The 18,783-nt window shown below is 40.8% G+C and overlaps 1 protein-coding gene across 3 annotated transcripts in view; it reads right to left on the bottom strand.

Annotated features, from left to right (window-relative positions):
* ELOVL5 (ELOVL fatty acid elongase 5) overlaps positions 1 to 18,783 on the bottom strand; it is a 727,972-nt gene that overhangs the window by 147,196 nt on the left and 561,993 nt on the right. For all 3 annotated transcript variants that reach the window (XM_044063755.1, XM_044063753.1, XM_044063756.1), the window contains exon 4: positions 14,976 to 15,053. In XM_044063755.1, coding sequence (XP_043919690.1) covers positions 14,976 to 15,053 — 78 coding nt within the window. The remainder of the gene's footprint in view (positions 1 to 14,975; positions 15,054 to 18,783) is intronic.

The raw sequence follows: 18,783 nt of genomic DNA, 5'->3' as shown, positions 1-18,783 counted from the left end.
TTTTGAATGCTCTAGGCATGAAAAAAGGTCAAAAAGTTCAGACTTCCCATTCAACCCTCAGAGTAAAGCACAGAAACTTTTTGTGTAACCCCCAGACACTGATGTGCATCAAGCTATGCTGTTTGATTAAGGGCAGCAAAGTGGCTTAATAAGATCTTTGTCTTGCAGCTCCAGGATATGTGGTTCAATCCTGACCTCCAGTCACTGTCAATGAGTTTATAATGCTCTCCCCATGTCTGCATGGCCTTTTTAAGGTACTCCTGTTTCCTCCCATCTCACTAAAAAGGTATATTGGTTGATATGACTATATTAAAAGTTGCCCACGTGTATGTAGCATTTACCCTCACCTTTGTGGCTCACGACTTAAGGAAGTCAAGTTCACTTACCCGGTTAACAAACAGATAAAGCTTATAAACTTCATCCAAAATTCATGTGGGCATAGCAGCATCAAGGACCAAAGGGAAGCAAAGCACAACTTCACACACGAAGACAATGTGCTCCTGTCCAGAATTGTATAGGGATAACCCTACTTCACAGGACCATTAAGAGGTCAAAGAAGAATCATGCTTCCTTTGTGAAACAGTGTTAATGGTCTCTTTAACAAGGGGGGGGAGGTACATGATTCTGACAACAGCAACTGTGACATCAAATAGTCTGCCAAAGAATGTCCAGCACCCATTTTTTCAAAGTGACGGTTAATGGGGCAAACCCAGAAAGATAACTTCTTACTATCATAGCCTAAGGGTAGTAGTCATGACTGATAGAAGCCCAACTAGATCAAAATCTTCTTGGGGAATTTTCAAAGAATGTTGCTAGAAGGCAAACTGACTTACGCCTGGCAGGCCTTCTCTGTTTGGAACTTCCTTAACTTTTAGTGACTTGATGAAGGAGAAGACTGTACAGGTCATCCACAACTGAAAGCATCTTTTCCCTCCTTTTGGACATCAGTTATGATTTTTCCTGGAGGAATCAAATATAAACTCACCCTTAAAGGAATTTTCCAGACTAGAGCAGTACTGCTGTCCATGGAGAGGTCAGCTTACATAAATCCACCACGTGCGAAAAGTCACTGGTGGTCACATTCCTAAGTAACACATCTGCAGCAATAAATGTAGAGCAAGTCATGTGGATGACCAGTACTAACACAGTGTTAAGAATTATTTTGGACAGCTGCATTGGACTCTAGGAAAAGCTGGTGACATTTCAAAGAAAAGTTCAGTACAGGATGACAGGAACTGAAACATACAGGACAGAGTATAGAACTAGCAGGCCGAAGGTGGCAGAAAAAAAAAGTTTTTTTCACATCTGTCACTAACTTTCAACTCTATTCAGACATAAAGGGACTAAGCGTTACGGTTTCTCTGACTGTGCTTGGAGGAAGAAAGGAAATGACACTGGACTCTACTCTGTGATACTTGGGCAGAACAGAGGACCATTCACAATAGTCAACATACATGCTTAAACTTTCCCCTCCAAAGGCCCAACTGGCCTATGTATTCTCCCAGCAGTCAGGAGCTCTGTAGCCTACTGTTTCATTTAAGGACAAGGCTCAACTAGCAAATGCAGTGCCATCATCCATCTTGAGAACAACTTTGTTACTTTAAGGCTCTAACCCCCATACACTCCAGGAGATGGTGTGCAATGGGTACAGAACTGGGACGTCAATCAATTCTGCAAATAATGCATCCAGTAAACAAGCCCACCTCCCTAGTGCAAGCACTTGCAGTCTCCGTCAGAGGAAATCAGTACACCTAATGTGTTCCATACAGGATTCCCAGCCCTCTTCTTCCTTTGAAAGATACAAGTGGGCATAACCCCTTCCCTCTTCTTCCTCCCAAGCCAGCTCCAGCAGGTACCCAAGCTGATGACTGAACTCCATTCACCTGGGTCACAGCCACGACATTTTCTGGGAATAAGAACACTGAAGACAGAGTAACGTCAGAGCAAATAACATATGTCTGATGACTTCTGAAAGAGGCCATCAGGATGGCAGCAGACAACGAAAAAAGCTCTTTACTCCTGTCTGCCTCAAGTATAAGGAGTGATGTACCCTTAGATTCAGCACTAGCTGAAGAATTGGTGAGGGCACACCCCTCAACCTGCAGGCACAGAAAATAAGAACAAAGGCCCTTGAAAAGTAGGAACATCCAGCTAAAAATATGGACATCGAATTAGCCTAACATCTGAACACCAAATAGTGAATAACTTCCCGCTTTCAGTAGGAATGTCAGATACTACTCAGACATACATGTTTAAAAAACAGAGCGTGACAAAATGATGTAAAAATATAAGCAAGTTATCAGGGACAGTATAAAATCTGTAGACTTAATGAACTACATTGCAAAATTCTACCATACAAGGTAAATTTATTTTTGCTTCAGAAAAAGGAGATGTAAAATATGTATCCTCTTTCCTTAAATTATCGTTACCAAATAGTATGTTGGCCATGTGGTGTGGTTTTCTGTATACCAGACAGCTTAAAATATCACATACTGGAGGGATTCTGAAAATTGTGTGTAGTAAATCAAAGCCTAAAAATTGGGACATCTTGTGAAGGGGTAAATCAGGCAGGAAAATAGGAACATTCCGCAGAAATAGGGATGGCGTTTCTGTAACGTGCACTGCATTATTTATGTCTCTATTCTTATACCTCTCCTCTAGTATACACTTGCAAACAAGTTGTATTACTATACACTGCCCTTCCGGCCTATGCATTTAATATATTTACGATATGAATAAAAGTACATTAGTGGCATTAGGTTTATCATATGTTACTCTGAATGAAAGATCAGACAAACCTACTTGCATCTCCAGGCTTGCTAATCTGAATTTCATTGATGCATCTCCATTGAGGTTTGCATTAATTATATGTGCTGTGTAAGACTATGTATAACATATAATGTAATTACATCAGTGTTCAATTAGCTGTTCTAACTTACTGCATGTGCTTTATAAATGTTGCTACCTACTGCAAGCTATTACAATAGCGCACCACCTATGTGAAGCGGAGTTCCTCCCTAACCCAATTCAAGTATAACTTGGACAACTGAATAGGGAACCAGAACTTCACCCCTGATTTGGCACATCTCTCTCTCTCTCTCTGGCACATCTCTCTCTCTCTCTCTCTCTCTCTCTAATTGACATAGACAACCTGTAAATGGTTTGTTTCCCAAACCTCTGCTTAACTTAGCAAGGGTGCTAGAACTCGTCAGAGATTTGGGATCCATGGCTAGACTTAAAAAAAGCTGCAGTGGTCGTTTGCCTAGTACACACCTATGAACCAGTGATTCGGTATTTAAGAAGAGGGCTTGATGGCCATTTGGGGGGTAGGGACCTAAAACAGAAGGAGAGTAAATCAAAAGTTGAAACTGCACACTGGTTTATGTTACATAATGCTAAAATTTTGCTTCTGGCAAAAATGAGGACAACTCCAAGCACTGATTTACTGCCCTGTGGAATAATCAATTTGCTAAAAAAAGACCAACTGCTAATAAAGTATCAGGCCAGTAGGGTTCATTATAAAACAGGAGAAACAAAATAATAATTACAGTAAAAATACTAATCATCTTCACACTGTTTAACAAGTTATGCAGGCTGTGAATGGAACAGACTTCTGAGCTCAACATTTTCTTTTTCAGAAAAGAATGTCCCAGAGGTGCTGTTGGAATGCTAAACAGCCATCTGGACCTGATGCAACATCTTAACAAAGCAGTTATCACCAGGGGAAAAGGGGATGAATATTGGAGTCAGAAAAAGCTGGAGCAGCTGCAGAATGGTGTCCATAAATAAGATGCTAAAATTAAGCAAACTACCTAGTGCAAGCTCTCACAATGTGCACACGCCACAACACACACACACCACAACACACAGAGATACGCACAGCAATGTGCACACACCACAACACACACACAGACACCACAATATACACACACCACAACACATACGCACACACACACGTACACACACGTGCGCGCACACACACACACACACACACACACACACACACACACCACAATGTCCATAGACCACAACACACACAGACACACACACAGCACCACAATGTGCACACACCAGAACACAGACACACACACAGCACCACAATGTGCACACACCAGAACACAGACACACACACAGCACCACAATGTGCACACACCAGAACACACACACACACACACACACACACACACACACACACACACACACACACCGCTTAGTAAGTAGGAAGGTAAACCACATGCAGACCCACTTAGATATACTGCAAGACACCCCGAGTTATTATGAACCTAGCTAGGCTTCAATAGGTGACAAAAGTCCTTCCTGTACAACTGTAAACTGTTCCAGGATTTACTGCCTATGAGTTATGATATAAATGTAGACAAAGCCAAGGTGGTACATAGAGCAGGACAGAGACTGCACTTTTTATTGACTACTTTGGATAAGGAAATTGGGGACATAATGCAACTCTGTTAATGAAATCAAAATTTTATCCTGGTAGATTGTCTATGTACTGGTCATCTATAATCTTTCAAGCAGGAAGTGCTCAGAACTTTTTTTCTTAACAAAATAAGCTGCATTTATTTTTGGTCTCCATATGATATGCATGAGTGGGAAAGCAAAGCTCAACTAATTCATGGATTCTGTAGATACCAGAAAAGAACAAATGAAATGAACCACGACTGAAGTCCATTCTAAATTTTAGAGCAGTACCCTTAACTTAGATAATGAACAGAATTCAGAATATTTTAATTTTAGGCTATGCAGTCTGGCTGGTAATATGTGCTAAAATATCTCAAAAACAGCACATTAAACAAAAATGAAGGAAACTACAAGAAAGTGAGGAAAGCGCCAAACAAACAACGTTCTAGAATCCACAGACACAGATTACATATGAAGTAAAGAAATAAAGCAGTGGTGCAAACCGAAACAAAATGAAACCTGCTGCAGTGATGTCATCATCGGCAAATGAAGTAAATAACGTCAGCTGCTGCTTCCTTAATAGAAACAAAATGAAGCCTGATGCTATAATGAGTGATGTTAACAGCCAAATCATCATGACAAGTAAAATGCACTATAATTCACATGTGAGCATTTGTATTTGTATACAATGGGTGGTAGAAAAAAAACAATCAAGTCTGTCAACAAACAGAAGAAAACAGATGAGAAGGGATTTGGGAAAATTGGAGGAATGGAAGAACCATGTTAGGTTAGATTTGATGAACATGGAAGAATAAGAGTAATGCATCAAGGGAAACAGCTACAAGAATGAGAATATTTTAGTGAAGGAGTACCAGTCAAAATTTTAAATGGACAGGGGGACTTGGGGTAAGTTTAGGAGATGGCATCAGATAAGCAGACAATCTAAAAAAAGGCACTAAAGAGGTGAGTAGGTGGGCTAACAAGAAGTAACTGAAGAGGCTTAACTGCCAGAAGGCAGAAATAATTCTCACTTTATATACAGACTTGGTGGGATCACAACAGGTGTACTATCTTCAGTTCTGCAAAGATAGAATGACTATATTTCCAAGGAAGGCTAGAAAAATGGCACATCCCAAACAGTACAACGAGATTAAATGGTCTTAATATGTGTACATCAAAGAAAGGTAGAGGCTTGGAGCATGACAAACATCTTAAGGACTGTGGAGTTCAACATAAGCAGCACCAATTTGATGAGGAAATACATGAAAATCATATGAAACTGATAGCACTACCTAAAAGTACACAAATTCAAGCAGATTTGAGGAGGCATTTTTGTTTCAATTGAGAGACTAGCAAATAAATGCAAAGCACTACCTGAAGAAGTTATGACAAAGTGAAGGATTTTAAGAACACGTGGAAAAGAACTGGCAAGAGGATTTATTTCAGTTGGGAAGAACTGGGCTGTGAGTTAATGAAGATCTAATAAACTGTAGACAAGTTTGCATAGAAGAGAGTCTGTCTTGTTAATAAATTAACCAATAGAATCAGCATGAACTACTTTTATTAAAAAATATGCAGCTCATCCCACAGGTAAGAAAACAGGTACACTATGGGGGTTAGTATGGCATCTGTCATGAACTGCTTTGCAATGCTGCCATTTAATACATGCAATATGGAGGTCGTTTCATTAAAAATAAATAAAAACAGTTTAAATTAATGAGTAACTAAATAAATATGCAACAAGGATACAAAAGTAATGCAGGACAGGCATATATTTATAGGGTGTACTGCACATTTTCTGTGTTTTAGGCACAAATTAAAAAGACTTAAAACATATTACTGAAAAGTATCATAGATGTGGCAACCATCTTATTCACATTTACATTTGTAGCAAGCAGCCATCATGATATTTACATTTGCTGAAAGCACCTGCTACAGCTCTTCAGTTGTGAAGTCCCTGAACAGGACTTACTGAGAGAAATAAGTGAAGCCTCTTCTTTCATTTTAAACTGTACAGAGCAGCTGCTACAATCCCATGCATCAAGCACTAAAGCAGTAAGTGATTCAGTTCTCAACTACCATGACAAAAACTTTCCTTTTAAACTGTAGCACACTGCTTGCTACATGGGACTGCTAAAGCACTTTAGTTTTGACTGCAAATGCAAAAGCAAGATGCATTCATTTTGGATGTCAGTAATGTGCATGCACTGACGAATGGTCAGCGTCTGCCAAATGCATTCCCCTAACACTTTGCACTCTAGACGGCTTCCATCTTTGCCTCGCTAGGACTGACAAAGCATACTGATTAGCACAACGTTGTTAAGGCATTCAACACTTTTTCATAAGAGAATAATTGGAAAATTAAAAGTATCAAAAGTCAATATATATGTAATCCAATGGGAAGATCACTGGTTAAGCAAAGAACGTGAAAAATCCAGGGTGGAACTTGTCTTCATATCCCAATGAGTGCGTGGTGTGGAAGAACTACCACAGCAGGCCTAGCCACCGGGCAGTTTAAACCTTGCCTCTAGATGGTTGTCACTGTTGAAGTGACACCCCAACACCATGTGAAAAAGGGGTTGTGGTTGGATGGATGGATGGGGGGGCTATCAGTTGTCTTGTACAAGGACACTGTTGTTGGGAACAAAAGTGGAAATGAGCTCTACATAAAATACTCCGACTACAATCCAGGTAACATAATTACATTGTTCAAAGATAAAGTTCTCCAAGGTACCCTACAAAATGCACAGCTGGTTCACTAGTAATGACCTCACATTTAATGCCAGTAAATAGGTTCATAGGTTCATAGGTTCATACTAGGCTATCTGCCCAAGGGCATTTATAAGCCTAGCCCATAGTTATGTGGCTTTCGCCACCCCTTTAGTTTGAATAAAAACTATGCCTATCATTTTGCTGTGCCTCTGTCAAGCAGTGACGCTGAAGTAATCCCTGGGGTATATCTGCAATCTCCCATCCATTGGTCAAGATTCCTCTTGAACAAGACCAGAGAGGTGCTCTGCCTCACATGTACCGGGATTTTGTTCCACAGCATAGGGAGTCTCTGGGTGATGAATCTGTCCCTCCAGCACGTTCTATTTATAACCGTGTCAAGGTTTAAGTCTCCGCCCTTGTGGTTCTGAGGATCTAGATTTTTGAGGTGAAGCATATTCATCAAATCTGGGTTTGACATGGCCTTATATGTCAGGCACAGGTCACCTCTGAGCAAGCGGTATGAGACTGAATAGAGCTGGAGTTCTTTCAGTCGGGCAGCATAAGACATATTTTGAGACCCTTTATCCTTTTGGTGAGGAACTTTTGGGGCCTTTCAAGCTGCAGCAGGTGTCTGGTCAGATACATTCGAACGGGCATTGTACTCAATCATAGGTCTAATAAGTGATGAGTACAGGGGACGATGACCTCCCTTGATCTAGATGTGAATCCCTTCATGATCAGGTGGGTGATATAGAAGGTTTTCCTAACTACTTTAGCAACATGAGTGTCAAACGAAAGGCTACTGTCAACCTGGGTCCCCAGATCTCTGATGACTTTTTCTGTGCTCAGTGGATTGCCACCTATATGGTAGCTAGGGGTAGCCTTGTTTTTCCCAAAGGGTATGACTATGCATTTTTTGGCGTTTAACTTCAGGCCATGGCTCTGGCACCAGTTATCCATTTCTGTGAGGCCCTTCTGGAGGATATCTGTGTCAGATGTGTTTTCGACTATGGCGCCCAGTTTGCAGTCATCTGCAAACTTTGTCAGCCATAACCCTCCTGTGTTTGCACAATGTAGCATTGTGACAGCTGGCAAAATGGCCAAATTACAATTATAAAATAAATGGTCAAAGAATAAAATTACAACATCAGTAAAGATCAAGGGACAATGGTAGGCACCAATTTAAACTTTTCTGTGTACAAAAGGAAAAGGAAAACAAAGTCAAAATACATGAAAACACTGAACTACACCCTTGGGGTGTTTCTTTTCAGTTAAATAAACAGAAATAGCATCACAAACAAACATCCCATATGGCTATAATCAATTACGTCGTAATCAATTGAATATGCAAATAAACATTATTTATAAAAAAAATATTAAAAACAATTTAATATGTGGCAAGTATGCAACTAGTAAAGTCAGAAAAGCCCCTCTCTTGTTGAGAGGAATGCAATCCTGTGGTAATTAGGAGTAAGTGAAATATTTGGTTTTAGTGTGAAACCAAGCATTTTCTCTATCAACAGAGTAGTACAACCTTGAAGTTAGAACATTTAGAATGCAGCTGTGATGTGAAGGGTGTAGCCCTCACAATGGGGGGAGGGGGGTGCAGGTGGGAGCTACCTCCTGCTAAAACATTTCTATATTGTGTCTAAGAAGTCCATGCCAAAGCCTTACAAGCTCACTCCCCACATTGCCAAACCCTCACAAGCCTACTCCCTACATCATTCAGAGGTACTCTCTTGCCCTACTTAGCAACTGCAGTTGAACCACACACACCCCAGTGGGTGTTTGGGGGGTGCTACCCATTTCAATTTAACGCTTTCCTGAAGAGGACTGGAGAATAAATTCTTGCTAGGGGATACCCACCTCAGTGGTGAAGCAATGCGAGTCAGTATGGCAGCACTGGTCTTAAAGAGAAGCCAGGGCAAGACACATATGTGGTGTAGATCCCTTCCCTCACCGATGCTGTCAAGTCATGAGGTTGAAATGTTGGCAGCGGTGACACCAACTGATGTCAAAAACCTATCCCAAGCCGAAGAGGTAGAGGTAGCACCTCTGCTGGGTTTGGTTTTTCATCAATGACTGCAGGTATACTTGGACAATTTATGAGTTTTAGAATCTGAATGCAGGAACATTGCAACTATGTAAGTTTCTCAATGGAAAAGTACCATTTTTTTAAATATTTTTATATGTAATTTCTGAGTCTGACCTCATGAGGTCTGGCAGCTTGAAGTAATTCTTATTGTTTAGTGTGCCTCTATGTATCTCACAATGCAGTGTTTGTTAAAAAAAAATAAAATCATGCAGGCCTTTTTCTTCCTAAAGCTCATGTCATTGCACTGATTTTACATGTATACACTGCTGTCGTTCATGTATAGGTTCATAGGTGTGTACTAAGCTAATGGCCAGTCGAGTAGAGCCACTGCAGTGATCCCCGGGTTGAATTTTCTATTTCCTGTCCACACATCAAGATTTCTCTTGAGGGCCACTGAGGTGCTCCGCTTGACATGTATGGGAAGTGTATTCCATGGCATGGGCAGACGCTGGGTTATGAGCTTGTTCTGTTGTAGTAATGAGGTTGAGGTCTGGACCGTGTAGTGCGGAGGGATTGGGATTTTTTTAGATATAGTATTTCTAACGGAGCTGGGTCAGACATGGCTTTGTAAGTTAAGCAGAGATTGCCTCTTAAGTAGGCGATATATGATAGAATAGTTGTAGTTTTGTTGAGTCTGTCCATATAGGACAAGTGTTTAAGCCCTAGGTTCCTCTTTGGGAGGTACTTTTGCTGCCTCTCCAGTTGTTGCAGATGTCTAGTGAGGTACATGCCAAATGGGGCATTTCCCTCATTAGGCCAATCATAGAGTACAGAGTAGAGGGAGTCAATGACCTCTTTTCTTCCTGGATGCAAAACTCTTAGTAACGAGAGGTGTCACATAGGACTTTCTGACCACAGTGGCAATGTGGTGGAGAGGTTGCTGTCTACCTGTGTTCCAGATCTGTTATGACGCCTTCTGTGTTCAGTCTACTACCATCAATGTGGGAACTGGGTTTTTCTCAAAGGGGATGACACTTTGGCATTAAGCTTAAGCATTGGCCATGGTTCTGACACCAGTTCTTGGTCTCAGTGAGGCGTTTCTGTACGATGTCAACATCACTTGGGGGAGTTAATTATGGTTCCCAACTTGCAATCGTGTGCGAACTTTGTCAGCCAGATTCAGTTTGCGTTGGCCTGCACTTCAGAGAAGTAGATACCAAACAGGAGAGACCCAGGACTGAACCCTGTGCGACTCCACTCAGCTGAATCCAAGTCAGACTGCAGACCAGTCACGATCTGTGAGCCAGTTTGCAACCCACCTAGTGATATAGGGGTTGATGCCTAGCCTGGTGAGTTTTACTATGATTCCTGAGTGGGGAATGGTATCAAAGGCCTTGGCCAGATCAAGGTAGGCTCTATGAAACACCTTGCCTTCATCCACAGCTCTGGTGATTGACTCGAAGTCGACCAGACTGAGCAGGCGTGATCTACCCTTCACAAAAACAAACTGTGTGTTCTCCAGAGTTTGGAGATTTCCTATATTCTTGTTCGGTAAGTCCATGATGACGTGTTCCATAGCTTTACATATCAGACTTGTCAGGATAATGGGGTGATAGTTCCCAGGGTCTGTAGTCGTGCCTTCTTTGTGGAGGGGGATGACTGTAGCAGTGCGCTAGTTGGTAGGGACAAAGTCTGAGCTGAGGCTGTGATTGAACAGTGCACACAGGTGAGGTGCCACTCTAGTTCATGTAGAATACAGCCAGGGATAATGTCAGGTCCCATAGAAGCTGTATTCTTGGCCTTGGACAGCGCTATTTTAGCCTGTGCAGCAGTAATACTGGGTGCCTGGCAATCTACTGGTATTGTGATTGGTCCTTTGGGGGGGGGGGGTAAAGTTGGCACTGAATTTGTCGGCCAGTATATTGGCAATCTGTTGGTATAGGTGCCATTGTGCAACATCTCTGAGCAATTCTGGGTATTGCCGTGGAGATTCTTTACATAACTGTTGAAGGTCTTGTGGCTCTTTACTATCTGCTGCAATTCTGTTTTCATAGCTAGCTTTAGAGGATTTGATGAGGGATCTCAACTTTTTGTTGAGGCTGTTAAGGGAATTTTTCCAGTCTTGGGACTTCACCTTATTTCGCATCAGTTTCCTCCTCCTGTTATAGAGTTTGTTTATGGCAGGGGACCACCAGATTGACTTCCTTTTTTGGAGGAGAGCGTCTTGGTTCTATTGGGTATGGGAAGATCCATGCATTTGTGTACGTGTTCGTACAGGGCATTAGTGTATGATTCGGCGGTTATGCATCTGTTCTCCAATTGCATGGGTGCCGTGAAGTTACCCACCTCTGTTTTTAGGAGCCCAAAGTTAGCTTTGGGGAAGCTTTTCATGGTGGTTACCTTTGCAGGGGTGTGGGAGGGCTGTGGGTTTCCAAGGTGATTAATTTGTGGTCTGATCTAACCAGGGAGGAGTTGATTATTGGTATAGAATGGTCACCCATGTTAGTAATGATCAGGTCAAGGATGTTGCTACCTTGGGGTGGGGGGTGAGAATGAATTCCAGGAAACGTTGGGCAAGTGTATTGGTACATGAGCAGTTTTTCCAGTTAATGGAGGGATAGTTGAATTCGCCCAGTATGTGTGTGAGGTTGGACCCTGATATTCTCTAGGGTGCTTAGGAATGTGGAAGTGAGAGTATTGGGTCATGGTTGGTGACCTATAGCAGGCTACGATCTGAATCGCCGTCTTACCCAATGTTAGCTGCACCTGAAGTATCTCTCATCCGTTATGTTGGGCTACCAGTCTGGAGGTGTGCACATCCTTTAAGAATATGGAAACACCACCTCCTTTGTAGCTTGGGTCCAAGTTTAGGGGCCAAAAGGTGTGGAATGAGTTGTAGCCTGGCTGTGCAGGGGTGCTTTCTGCTATCTTGAACCAGGTCTCTGTTACAGCACAATGTCAATTTTTCTCCATTTTAAGGAGTGCTTCGAGCGAGTGCATTTTGAGATTTAGACTTGTAGCATTGAGCAACATGACCCTCTGATTCTATTTGTTTGTAGCTGTTACACTGGTGATTTGGTCTTTGAAACGCCGCCTAAAAAAGGCACTATGGAGGTGGCAAGAGCCTTGGCCAGTATTTGGAAGCCCAGGGGTGACAGATGCAGGCCATCTCTGGCAAAGCATCGAGGTCTGTCAATCATGTCATCCCAGGCAGACAGATACTGGATCCCCTTATAATGACACCAGAAACTTAGCCAATTGTTGAAATCAATCATTTTCTGCTTGGGTGATGGTAGGTGCTGCTCAGGGCTAGGGTCATACCCACCTGGGCTACATAATCCGAGAACTCCTCCATGTCCCTTCATGTAGTCCAGGGAGGTATGTCTCAGGTTATTCACACCCACATGTACAATGACAGTGTCATATTTGTACCCGTTGAGGGACCAGAGTGTGTGCGTTATGTGGTGGATCCTGGCACCTGACAGGCAGCTGACTGTTACTTTCTCCTTATTCAACCTAGTGAGTGGGACATCAGTGTGCCTCACTATCAAGTCACCTATGACTAGTGTGTTGGGCATGCTGTTTTGCCTTAGCGGCTTTGGTTGAGTGGCACACTGTTTGGGAGAATTGTGCGTCTCGTGATTAATGTTGTGGTGGTCGTGTGTTTCTGCCTTGGAGGTCTATGCTGTTTGGTTAGATTTTTTTATCGAGAGCCTTCGGGAAGGTGGGTGTGTGGTTTTGTGTTATGTGATGGCAGTGCTGGTGTGTGTTCTGGGTGGCTGGCTGTTCCACATGGTGTGGTGCAAGTGTTGACCTTTTTCCACTGGACTAGCTATCTAACAATAATCTTGCCCTGAACCCCAACAAAACCAAACTAGTAATCTTTGCCCCCAAAACGTCCACCCCCCTTCAAAAAGAGAACTTCACCATTCAATCCCTAAATGGTACTACCATTGACATTCTACTTGGCACAACTCCTAGGTGTCATCATAGACTAAAACCTCACATTCGACCTGTACATCCAGCCTAATGTCAAAAAGACATCAAAAGCTTGGCACTCTCTACCGACACAAACATCTACTCAGTGCATCAGCCCGACTTTCCCTTGGCACTTCTTTTCTATTACCTTCTCTCTTTATATGGTGCCCACCCCCACCAACTTTCAGTCCTCTCTGAAGTCCAAACTAGACTCGTGCTACAACAAAATTGCTAAGTTTGCAATTAATGCCTTCTACTCATCCCACTGCTGCTTATTACTTAACCTAAAATGGCTTGAATTCCTCAACTATATCAACTTTATCCAACTAACTACAGCTCACAAACTCATTCATAATCCATCCATTCAGGTACTGTTGTAGCCTACCTTAACATCATACCACCACTTATATCTGCAACAATATCCACCGACTTTGCAGATTCCTGCAACAGGACTCGTGTAGCCTATTGCTAAACTAATGTGTGAAAAGTTTAAGTATCTAGTCTCTGATTAATTCCTATATCCACTTTGCACCCACTGCAATGTGTCCTATATAAATTTTGCTAGATGAAAACTACCTGTGTAGAATGTTCTCATGTATACACTCTGTTGCTTGTATAATATATTTGATTTGAGTGATTATGTACTGTTCTTTTTCCCACCAGTTTTATAAGCTGCCAATAATATGTACTAAATGTCTTTATTAATGTAAATTCTGTATTGTATGTGAAATGTCTTGTATGTGGAGCTTTTCTCCCCGGGACTCCATTGAAAATGGGAACTTCTGGCCCAGCTGGACCATCCCGGTAAACAAATGCAAATAAATAAAATAAATAAAAAGTGCGGAGTCTAGAAGCATGCATGTCCCTTGGCATTAATGTCAGCACATTGTGCATTAGCAAAAATTTAAGACTTGTGAGTGAGGGCAAAGTAGGATACACACAAGTGTCATGAGAAGGGTCTTTCAATTTATCACAGCAGATCAATGGTATTAACTAATGACTAGTTTAATCTTGTAGTCTTTGTCACAATTCTTTCAGTCAGCACTTGTAACCTGTATAACGCTGAGCAAGTGACACAATACAGTACTCTTGGGTTACCCTGAAATGAAGCACTTGTGCCTACTGAGTTTAAAAAATCAATGTATCCCACTTACTGCAGAGATCCACCAGAAGAAATATCAGCCTTATCTAGAAAAGTATTCATATTTATTCGTGTACACAGATGGGTAAATTAAAGTTTACTGCCAATCATTAGCAGACCGGAGTTCTGCTGTGGCGACCCCTAACTGGGAAAAGCCAAAAAGACAACTTCTAACAGACATTTAGTTATGACTTTTTTCACTTGGAGGATGTGGTGGCAACTAGACAGTATCTTTGAGCTGTTTGGGGGGGGGGGGTGGCCCTTCAGTTAGGTGGTTATGCTTTCCTGCTCAATAAGTGTTGTTTACAGTAGTTCATATTTGCTAAGTAAAACTAAAATGCTAAATTGTGACTTCCTGCAATAACATTTCCTAAAGTGGAAGTCACATTCACAGAATATTAATGTTTTATATTGTGAAAAACTGCAGGCAATGTTAATTTTATGTATTAGTAAGACACTCCATTACCATAACTAGAAACTAAAGTTCAGTAAGATAAACTACAAGCTGTTTATTTAACAGCTCAGTGAAACAGATGGAGTTAAGTTTATTATCAATACCTAGAACATGCATTACTACTTGTCCATTTTGATATGTTGTCAGTTTTTAAGCAGAACCATATATGTTTTAGGGCATAAAAAGTGATACAAGCTAATCACAATATATTATTGTAGACGATTCTAAGAAAACTGTACCTTTTGATCACTTTCCCCTCCACTGTGGGTGTCTTGACAGATGAAGCTGTACCCTCCTTGCCATACTCCTGTCAATAACTGAAGGAAAATGAAAACATAGTTACCAAGACGCAATCAGTATAGATGTGTAAAGTACAAAAGTTAAGAACGCCACCAACATAGAAGACTACACACATACACATACATACAGTGGATATAAAAAAAATATGTACACACCCCTGTTAAAATGCCAGGTTTTTGTGTGATAAAAAAATGACACCACAATAAATCATTTCAAAACTTTTCCCACCTTTAATATGACCTGTAACCTGTACAATTCAATTGAAAAGCAAACAAATCTGTTAGGGGGAAAAATATAAAATATAAAAAATAAAAAACATACAATAAGCTGGTTGCATAAGTGTGCACACCCTTAAACTAATACTTTGTTGAAGCACCTTTTGATTTAATTACAGCATTCAGTCTTCTTGGGTAGGAGTCGATCAGCATGGCACATCTTGACTTGGCAATATTTGCCTACTCTTCCTTGCAAAAGCACTCCAACTCTGTCAGAATTGGCAATATTTGCCCACTCTTCCTTGCAAAAGCACACCAAATCTGTCAGATTACGAGCGCATCTCTTGTGCACAGCCCTCTTCAGGTCACCCCACAGATTTTCTATTGGATTTAGGTCTGGGCTCTGGCTGTGCCATTCCAAAACTTTAATTTTCTTCTGATGAAGCCATTCTTTTGTTGATTTGGATGTATGCATGGGGTCATTGACTTAATTCCTATTCATGTTCAGCTTTCTAGCAGACGCCTGAAGGTTTTGGGCCAAAAGTGACTAGTATTTGGAACTGTTCATAACTCCCTCCACCTTTACTAAAGCCCCAGTTCCAGCAGAAGAAAAGCAACTCCAAAGCATGATACTGCCACCACCGTGCTTCACCGTGGGGATAATGTTCTTTTGGTGATGCAAAGTGTTGTTTTTGTGCCAAACGTACCTTTTGGAATTGTGGCCAAAAAGTTCAACCTTGGTCTCATCAGACCATAACACATTTTCCCACATGCCTTTGAGAGACTTGATATATTATTCTGCAAATTTTCGCCGGGCCTGGATGTTCTTCTGTGTAAGAAAAGGCTTCCATATTGCAACCCTACCCCATAGTCCAGACATATGGAGAATACAGGAGATGGTTGTCATATGTAGTACACAACCAGTACTTGCCAGAAATTCCTGCAGCTCCTTCTGTGTTGCTGTAGGTCTCTTGGCAGCCTCCCTGACCAGTTTTCGTCTCTTTTCATCAATTTTGGAGGGACGTCCAGTTCTTTGCAACGTCACTGTTGTCCCATATTTTCTCCACTTTTTGATGACAGTCTTCACTGTGTTCCATGGTATATCCAATGCTGTGGAAATTTCTCCTGACTGATACCTTTCAACAATGAGATCCCTTTGATGCTTTGTAAGCTTGCTGCGAATCATGGCTTTTGCTGTAGCAGGTAACTAGTAAATGTCAGGAAAAGCCTCCTAGGACAGCTGAACTTCAACTGGGGTTAATGAGAGTCTCTTTAATTGATGGCAGGTGTGAACCCAAGAAGACTGAATGCTGTAATTAAATCAAAAGGTGCTTCAACAAAGTATTAGTTTAAGTGTGTGCACACTTATGCAACCAGCATATTGTACGTTTTTATTTTTTTCCCCTAACAGATTTGTTTGTTTTTCAATTGAATTGTACAGGTTATAGGTCACACATTAAAGGTAGGAAAAGTTTTGAAATGATTTATTGTGGTCTCATTTTTTATATCACAAAAACATGGCATTTTAACAGGGGTGTGTGCACTTTTTATATCCACTGTGCATACATACACGTATATTATAAACATATGTAATGAACACTGTATTCTACTTTATTCTAAGAAAAGTTAGGGAATTTCTGGTGTGTGGACTCTAAACTTCTGTAAAATCAGCAGATATTTATGGGATTTCCAGTTTTAAAACAGATCACTTACCAGAACTTAATTTATTTTATTCAATGTTTTATATTTAGAAGACAGTTTTATTCTCCTTATTTATATACTGAAAATATTAAAAGTAGTCACAATAATGACTTTACAGTAAATCAGCCTTGCAATTCCTGGAATTTCACGTTAAAAATAAACTGCATCATTTTAATGTTGGCAAAACAGTTATAAGATATAAGGGCTAAATGTGAAAAACATTATCGATCAAGATAAAATGTAATATATATTACTATCTTGCAAATTCAGTTGTCTGAAACTATGCTACCACAGAATACTATACAGTAGTAATTTAAGTCCAGTTATGGTCACCAGGATATAGTGTATTCTAAGATAGTTAAGTCCTCCATTTCAGATGCAATGTTTAAAGGTGTATTGTACTAAACATAATTTCATATCATCAGCTCGCTAGGCAGGGATAACAAAGCTTATTTCAATGCAATCTTTGGTATTCTTGACTGAAAGATTACCTTGTCCCAAAGACCTTTCATTTGGTCCAAACGCACTTAATGTAATGACATTTCTTACTGTGGAACAGATATAGACAGCCCAACACAAAAATCTTAGCAGCATTCAGCTAGGGGACCAACATAAATGCTGACTGCTGCATATCATACTAATGTACAATTAGCATATGGATGAATGCTCAGTCTGCATATTCCTACTAGCCCCTATTGCCTAGGTTGTTTGCCTTATTCATGTTATCCATCTTATTGCAATACATAAAATACATAAAAACTGTTGTTTCCTGTAAAGCTTTCATCACAAAGTACTTACTTGGACTCCCTGTTATCGGAATACCTTGGTGCAATTAACACTGATAGGTGTTCTATACTTGCTATATAACGAGTATCACTACAACCTCAAAACTCTGGAAGTATATGCCTTGATGGCATATGACCTGGCTGAAAATGGTTACAGAAAAGCCCACCAAACCCACTTACAAAAAAAATAAATAAACAAAACCTTTATAAAGAGCTCTCCAGGAAAACAAATCATTTTTCTTCCAGTTTCAGAATCCGATCTTTGATTCCACTTTTGATTCTTGTAAGATGTTTTGGTATACTGTAAAATGTCTGTATAACACCAGAAACAACGCAAGCAGACAAGCAGATGTAAGCAGTGCAGCGGAATTTACTACATTTTCTTTACCCACATTCCCGATTTACCTTTTCAGTAAAACATGTAAATCTTCACTTCTGCATCAGAACTCCTTCTTTAAGTCAGCAGCCAATTCTAGACTTCTCAAATTTCTGGATGCAGTAAAACACGACATCTACAGGACCTTAAACCCCCTGCTCCAATAGCTTAATTTAACTTAATGCACCATTTACAAACCCAATAAGTGGTAAATAAATGGTGGTGTCAGTCAGAAATGTGCACATGTTGTGTCTTTCGACGTTTCCCAGTTAGGGGTCGCCACAGCGGAACTCCGGTCTGCTAATGATTGTCAGTAGATTATTACGTGCAGAGTTGCATGTACTTTGTACAATTGCCTATATAGTTCTCATACAGGAAGAGACAGTCAGACATGCCTGGCCTATTGCATACTGTACCAACTGGCCATAATCCTAAAGAGAACTGAGCCAAGACAACAACCTTTTGCAATTTTAATGCAGTATTTGGCATGAAGCAGCATGGGTTTAGGCTGTATCAGGGGACAGACAATACCAACCAGCCACAGGGAATTCATCAGGATAAGCTTTTGTGATTTCCAAGTGCCACGTGGACTGTTTCTAGACAAGGCAAATGCATTTCTATTATCCATCTTTACCAAAAACATGCCTCATCAGGAATCAGTGCTCCAGAT

Source organism: Protopterus annectens, chromosome 2.part2 (assembly GCF_019279795.1).
Source record: "Protopterus annectens isolate FY-2018-M chromosome 2.part2, PAN1.0, whole genome shotgun sequence".
Classification (NCBI taxonomy): domain Eukaryota; kingdom Metazoa; phylum Chordata; order Ceratodontiformes; family Protopteridae; genus Protopterus; species Protopterus annectens.
Note: the sequence above shows the minus strand (reverse complement) of the source record. Positions and strands in the feature narration are given on the sequence as shown.